We start from the raw sequence: 7,746 nt of genomic DNA, 5'->3' as shown, positions 1-7,746 counted from the left end.
AATAGAAAATAAGGAAGTTGCCTTTTAAAATGGTGTAAAATTAATGATATGTCTACCTACAGTACAATATCCTAAAATGAAAACTCCCAAAATAATAACTTCTATTACATGTTACTTAATATTGGACCATCATAGAAAACTGTCTGAAATTATATGAGAGTAAAAATGATGGACCAACATATTACATATGAGTTCTATACACCATGAGAAGAAATACTTCACCCAGGCAAAACCTTAATTGTGCTTTTAGCTCCACCATCTTCAGAAGAGATTTGTGAAGCAGACTAATAAGCCTTCTCCAATCTCTTCTTAATAAATGGATTCGACTGAAGGTAAGGAATTTGAATCCAAGTATCAATAACCTGGGTTCTTCTGAAGTTGGTGAGTGATGTCAATGTGATTTTGTAATTTGTGAATTCTTATTATTTTTGGCAGTGAGTTAGAAACCAAAGTAAAAATATAAAATAATTTATTTTGAAAGGTGAATTAAAATAAATTAATTTTAATAAATTAAAATGAAATTATAAAAGTGACAATAAATTATAGCAAGACAGTAGAAAGAGGAAGTACTATATGCTGCTGGAGGGACTGCATACTGGTGCAGATGCTGTGAACTTCAGTATAAGATGCTTCTCAGGGTAAAATCAAATAACCATATGATTTAATTATTTCTGCACTATGTAATTTTTTGAAACAGATGTAAGTCATCTTAAAAGAGACATATTTCCACATACATGTTTTAACTTCATTGGTCACATTAGTCAGAATTTAAATCAACCCAGTGTCTTTCAACAGAAGAATGGATAATAAAAAGGAACAAATCTACAAAGAGGTTTATTCAACTATAATGAAAATGGAAGTCACACAAGTGTGTTAACTTTTTCTTTGTGACTCAATATATACATTTGCTTCAGAAAAGACTCTGAATACAAGAATGAATACTTTTTTTCCTGTGTTTGTGAATGAAATTCAGCCAACTTCTCATCCAGGCTGATTAAGAGTTGCCTTGAAGTCTTTTATATCCTTGAAGTTTTCCTTACTGCATGTCCCATCAATAACTGTAAAAGTCATTGTACAGTGTGGAAGGGTGGACATGAATGGCTGATTTAGGACATTTCTAAAATCAAGGTAATCTTATGAAATTTAGTGGGACTAAATAAAAATAAAAAGTTTATGCTGTTTTTAAAACAGTATGTTTTTGAAAGCCTAGATGAAAATTCATCTTTAATAATACTTTAACTGTAACCTGAGAAAATGACCCAGACACAGCCTGTTCAGATCATAGGTGTTGATTCACTGAATTTGTGATATCTTCTCATACACTATGAAGAAAGTCCTAAAGTACAGTTTCAGTATCCTGAACTATGACCATAAACCTGAAAAACATAAAGATGTGTATCACAAAGTGGTGCTAAGGATTATTTTACTGAGCTTTCTTACTCCACTTGGGGATGGTATGAAAGTCCAAAGGAGGTTCATGAAGAAATACAGAGTTTCTATGAAGTAAAGCTTCTGTGATCATGTCCCACACCATTGTATCTGGATTTTATGTACCTGCAATGGAACAACACATAAAATATGAAATGGAGTTGGGTGGGGAATCATGTAATCTACCTGGAAGGTTGAAGAGGCTGGGGGTTGCATGTTCAGAGTCACCGTGTGCTAGATAGCAATTTCCAGGTCAGCTTAAAATATATGGTCTGACTTTATACTCCTCCACCTAAGAATTTGACAAAAAGTGAAGGAAGGCAAGGAGAGAATGTGGCGACATTGTTGAAGATGCTATATCAAAAAGATGTAGTGTTGGGCAAGTAGAAAAACAGCTAATGGTCTAATTTCATAGATGGGCTTCTGTGATGGACACAGAGATGCAGATCAGAAAATAGGCAGTAAATCAGCTGTAGGAACCTTGTATGTGTGGCCTCCTGAAATGGAATTTTGAAATCTCAAGCTAATACAAGTGGAAACGTAGCAGTAGAGTGAGGATGTCAACTTCTATTTCAAGACCACTAACAATCTTCAATATTCAAAGCTCTTAATTTGAGTGTCTAATAAAATTTCCCTGTACATATTAAATGATTTTCTGTCTTGTCAATATATTAAACATAAAATTGCATTTTGAAAATAGTATCATGGAGATGTTAATTAAAGAAGCAAATTGAAAACTTACAAGGCATACATGGATAGATAATCACATATATTATTTTAAAATCTCTGTTTAACAGGTCTACCCTTTTCAAAAAAAATAAGATTTTTAAGATAACATCGTTGAGATGTGTGGCAAACAAATATAGCTAAGATACTGAACTTCAGGGAGCAGGAACCCCAGGAAGTTTTGTTTAGCCTTGGAGCACTGTGGAATGAAGCTCATTGCTCTGTTGACAGAAATAGTTTTCAGCATCTTCACCTTCCACAGGATGGAGGGTTAGGGTAATGTCTGGTTCACACCCATTGAACCTGGCAAGAAACCCAGATGCTAGGTCAGATGCAAAAGAGATGAGAAACTTGGGGGGCTGTCCTGGTTTCTCTGTTGGTTCCAATGCTTATAACTAAAGTCATATTTAGTGAAACTCTTACTGGCCCTACAGGAGATAATAGCCCTCTGTTCTAGAGAAACAGGTATTGCTTATGACCTCACTAAGACTCAATCATCTGTCCCTTAAAGTTCCATTTTACAAGGATTGCTTCTGAATTGCATTTATTTTTAGTACAGTAGGAATGTATTACAAACAAAATGTGCTATTAAAGTAAAATATATTATAAAGACTTATTCACAGATTTTTCTTTTACATTTTAAAGTGGCTAAAAATTTAAATTTACTATGCAGCTCTTATCACACTGTCTGGAGCTAAGAGGGACCAGGTGTCATCATATCACCTGCATCTTCCACACGGTTCAGCAGCAGCACACTGTGCAGACACCAAATGTGCTTCCATGGACAGTGCCCTCTACAGCAAGGAAGTGTAAGACAGACTGGAAGAGATGCTTGAAAACAAGCAAGCTACAGCTTTGAAGGGACAGTATTACACATTTGTGTTCTCTACTTTTAAAAATGTGATTATAAAATAAACTAGCTATTTAATATATATTTTTTATTTTTTTCAATTGGACAGAATATTTCTTTTTCAATGGAAAAGCTAAAACTTCTTATATTAATTACTACTTTAGACTTGCCTAAAATAAGAACTATCATTTACTAGACCTGGCCTACCTTATTGGATACATTAATCTACTCCATTACTTGTCATTTTATATCAAGTCCAAAAAGACCCAGAGAACTCATTGTTTCCTGTACAGAAATTACAACTGTCATCTAAATTACTGAGGATGTTCTATAGCTCACCTGATAGTTCCTGAAATTGTTCACACTAGGAAGCCCACATTACTCCACGCATTTCATGAAAAGGGCTGATTTTCTCTCATATTGAAAATGTAATGTACACATCTAATGTACAAAATGTGACCAAAGATAAATTCTTCTCTTTTTCCACTGTAACCTAGGACAAAGAACTTTTGGGGTAAACCTTGCTAACCATGGTCTTCTGATATGATGGAACCTGCTCATGAGTCAGCTAAAATGTGATTCCTTAATGGTTTTTGCTAAAATACATCATCATGAATGTTCTTTTTCCTTTTAGTTCAGGGCATTTTCCTTACAGTCCATTGGTCACCACTCAAAAGTGACAGAGGCAGAAGCAGCAACTTGGAGCTTTGGAATGCCTGTGAGCATGACAGAAATAGTCTTCTGGGAAGAAGTTTCTGGGAAGCTTCAGAGCTTCAGTTTAGAGAGAAGGGGATGTAAAGGATGTGGACAGTGGCTTTCTCATCACATAATATGCATTATACAGCACAATCCTGTTATAAAGTTCCCAGCAGAAGTCTTAGTTTTCATTAGTTGCAGGACAGTCATATCAAATAGGTCCTAGTACAATATCTAAATACCATTTTGGCAACGCAAATATATCGTCTGCAAAGAACTCTGTTAATGGTCACATTAAAGACCAATTAGACAATTGGGACAAGAGACAGTTCCAAATAAGGTCAGGGATAGAATAGGGTGCCTTACACTAGGGAGGCAGGTGTGTTGGAGGGAATCTTCCATGTTGCCAACCTCAGAGAGAGATGTCAGGCTATGGTAGACTGAAAGCTCCAACCAGCAGGGCCTCTCACCATCTTTCCAGGTTTGTTATTTAACCTTGTGTCCCAAAGTTTGATGTGTATGCATTTGGAATTGTTATTGGTGAATCACCTTCATTATGGCTGCCTTTATCTGTTTGACTCAGCATTGTTTATATTCTAATGTAACAGATATAAACAGAGCTATGACAGCTTGGTTTGGGGCCCCCATTCCCTTGTTAGATTTGCTTTCATCACTTGACTCTCAGCACATGCATATTTTTAACAGTTAGATGTGTTTCTTGGAGAAAACAGACAGTTGGATATAGTTTTTAGCTTAATCCAACAATGTGTGTATAATTTTCATTAAATTGTGCTCACATGATTATTAAATGCTTATTAATTTCTATCATTTTGTTGCATTTTCTTGGTGTGTTAGATTTTTGTTAGTTTGTTTTCTTTTCTTCCTACACCTCAACTGTATTGGAGTTTCTGATTTACACAATTGGGCATAATAATATCTGTTTTCCTGATAATTGTTATTTATCTATTCCTCTCATGGCATTAATATTTTTCTATGCTCTCATGATTAGATGATCTTTGTTTTCTTCTGTGTGCATAGTATTTTGATAGTGTATGTGTGTATTTGTTGGCATAGGTGTTTGTATGTGTGAGAGATCGTGATATAAAAGAAGAAGGGAGACTGGGAAAGAAAAGATAGCAGGAAAGCAAAGTAGTAATGGGGAAGATTAGCATATATGTTCAATATATCTGATATACTGGAAAAGTTGCTTTAAAAAATTGTGTATAATGAATTTACATTAATAAAAGCATTTAAAGAACTGAGAGATGGCTCACATACCAAAGATGCTTGACACCTATCCTGATATCAAATATGATTTGATTACCATAACCCAAATGAAAAAGGGACAATCAAGTCCAAGCTGTTCTCTGATCTCTACAACAAGGTTATGTCACATGTGCACCTAGAAATATGCACAGACTTGCTCACTATACACAAATGCACACTCACATTGACAAAGGATTACTTAATCTACTAAAAATGTAATAGAAGTTTAAAGAAAAAACAGAAGAGATTGTAACACTTAAGGATGTAAGAAAGCCCTAAAGAATATGCAAAAGTAGTAAAAACCCTTTCCTACAGCTTCCAAAGCAGAACACAATTTGTCACCATCATCACTTCAGGCCAGAGAGTCCTATGATGGATACCAGAAGTCCAGAACTACAGAAAGATAAATCTTTCATATTCAAGCAACAGAGTTTGTGGTATTGAGTTACAAAAGATATAGAAAGATAATACTGAATAATTCTCCTCTGCATTTTCACATACAGGATTTTCATACCAAAAGAATTAAGAGACCTTTCAACTCTATATCTTGGCCAGCTCTGAAAATTTTTTGATCAGAGTTTTAGGCTCACTGTCTCCTAGGCAGAAGAGAGAAGTGTGCAGGTGCAGGGCAGCCTGTGCTGCAGGCAGCTGTTGAGACTCTCAGAAGTTTTTGCTGGAGGCTGAAGCACTGTGGGAGGAGATTTATACAACTTCTGACAGTAATAATCTGCCTGATCTTCAGCCTGGACACTGCTGATTGTGAGAGTGAAATCTGTCTCAGATCCACTGCCTATGAAGCGATCAGGGACCCCTGTGTGCCGAGTGGATGCCAAGTAGATTAGCAGTTTAGGAGACTGCCCTGGCTTCTGTTGGTACCAGCTCAAGTAGTTCTTCTGATCTTTACTGTATAAAAGACTCTGACTGGACTTGCAGCTGATGGTGACCTTCTCTCCTTTTGACACAGCCATGGAGGATGGAGACTGGGTCATCATGATATCTGCACAGGTACCTGAAAAACAATACAAAATGAAGATTTATAATATGTGATCACAGGATATAGTAACAGTTGAAATTTTCATTTAATAACCTTGGAATGTCATCTTGTCAATGTATATCTTACATATTACTGTAAAAAAAATAGTATGTCCTAGCACACATTGTAAACTTCTTATATACAAAGAAGTAACTTTGAAAAGATTATAACACATTTAAATTTCTCACCAGACAGCCAGAACAGCAGGGACACAAGGACCTGTGTCTGTGACTTCATCTTGCTCCTGCCTATCTGATGCAGCTCAGTTCACACTGTGAAAGTCTGGTTTATAAATTCTTAGCAGCTGGGCTGGCCTGGAGGGGACCATGCAAAGCAGTCAGCAAATACATAAGGAAATGTCTGAGCATTGTGTGTGAGTGGCTAGTGACAATCAACAGACAAAAATAGCACCACAGGCAGAAAGAATGATCACTCAAAGACATGAACTTATAGCTCTCCAACAGAATCTATTAGGTACTCTAATAACAATTTTTTCTTAAAACCAAGACATATTAAACCAGTTTGCTTTTTACAGAAATGTTATGAGAGCTATCTCAGATTAACAGCACAAGGGAAATGATAAAATATGCTAAAAAAAATTCACAACAGCAAAAGAAACAGAATAAGAAAACATGAACTAAAAGAAGGGATGATTAGAGATGGGAAAAGTGGAAAAGCATGAAAGAACAAATTGAGGCTAAATGGGTGTGTTATCTCTCATGTGTAAAGTCACTCTTATGCTGAGTCACATTGGGCTCCAGTTTCCAGACTAATAGAGGAATAGAAATACAAAGAGCAGCCCAGAATTCACTCTGTGGAAATCCTGGGGAACATTAATTTAAGACTGCAATGAGAAAAGTGTTCATCTCAATCAAAGGTAAACCCAGCAGGAATAAATAAGTATCCTCCCCACAGCATCAGAAAATTGAAACAGGACTCTAAGTTTGGGAAGATTGAAGGGAAACAAAATGGAGTGGATTTCTTCAAGTAGTCGTCACAGTAATTCTTGCTTGATAACTGTTTTGTTATATTAATTTTACTATGTTAAAGTTAAAACCTTTCTTTTCATTTAAACAGAAAACTGGAGGTGATGTGGGAGTTCCCTCTGTGTACTGTGATTACCATTAATGAATAAAAAAAACTGCTGTGGGCCTATAGCAAGGCAGAACTTATGTAGGTAAAGAACACTATGTTGAATGCTTGGAGGAAGAAGAGCAGAGTTAGAGAGAAGTGATGGAGCCTACACCAGAGATAGACATTCTGAAACTTTGCTGGTAGTCCTCGACCTTGTGGTGATATATAGATTAATATAAATGTGTCAAATTACTAAAAGAGTTAGCTAATAAGAAACTAGAGCTAATGGTCCAAACGGTGATTTAACTAATACAGTTTCTGTGTCTTTATTTCGTGGCTTGGCAGCCGGGAACAACCAAGCAGTCACCATGGAACAGATTGGTGCTCACATGGCAAACTAAAATTTGTAACACCCGATTCAGTGTTACCCTCTCGGTACAGTTCCTGTGCCACTGTACCATAGGCGAGTCAGGCAAGGGCCTGGAGATTGAAAGAACACACGATGAGACCTGGGTCATTCAAAAGGAGATCAGCCAAATGCCATTTATTCAACTTTGGGAAAATCCTTAAATACCTCACTGCTGCACAAGGATTTCTGCCAAGGCAGGTGGGAAATTACCATACCAAAGATGGAGTCAACAATACCCTACAGCTAATCACGGGGGGGGGGGGG

The 7,746-nt window shown here is 36.4% G+C and overlaps 1 gene segment (V, D, J or C); it reads right to left on the bottom strand.

Moving 5' to 3' along the window:
* Positions 1–5,562: 5,562 nt before the first annotated feature.
* Positions 5,563–6,257, bottom strand: LOC126496156 (immunoglobulin kappa variable 4-1-like). The segment is given in 2 exon segments: positions 5,563–5,975; positions 6,188–6,257. Coding segments are annotated over 2 exon segments (462 nt in total).
* Positions 6,258–7,746: the final 1,489 nt, after the last annotated feature.

This window comes from Alexandromys fortis, unplaced genomic scaffold (assembly GCF_014885135.2).
Source record: "Alexandromys fortis isolate MF-2015 unplaced genomic scaffold, M_Fortis_MF-2015_v1.1 scaffold_656, whole genome shotgun sequence".
NCBI classification, from domain to species: domain Eukaryota; kingdom Metazoa; phylum Chordata; class Mammalia; order Rodentia; family Cricetidae; genus Alexandromys; species Alexandromys fortis.
Note: the sequence above shows the minus strand (reverse complement) of the source record. Positions and strands in the feature narration are given on the sequence as shown.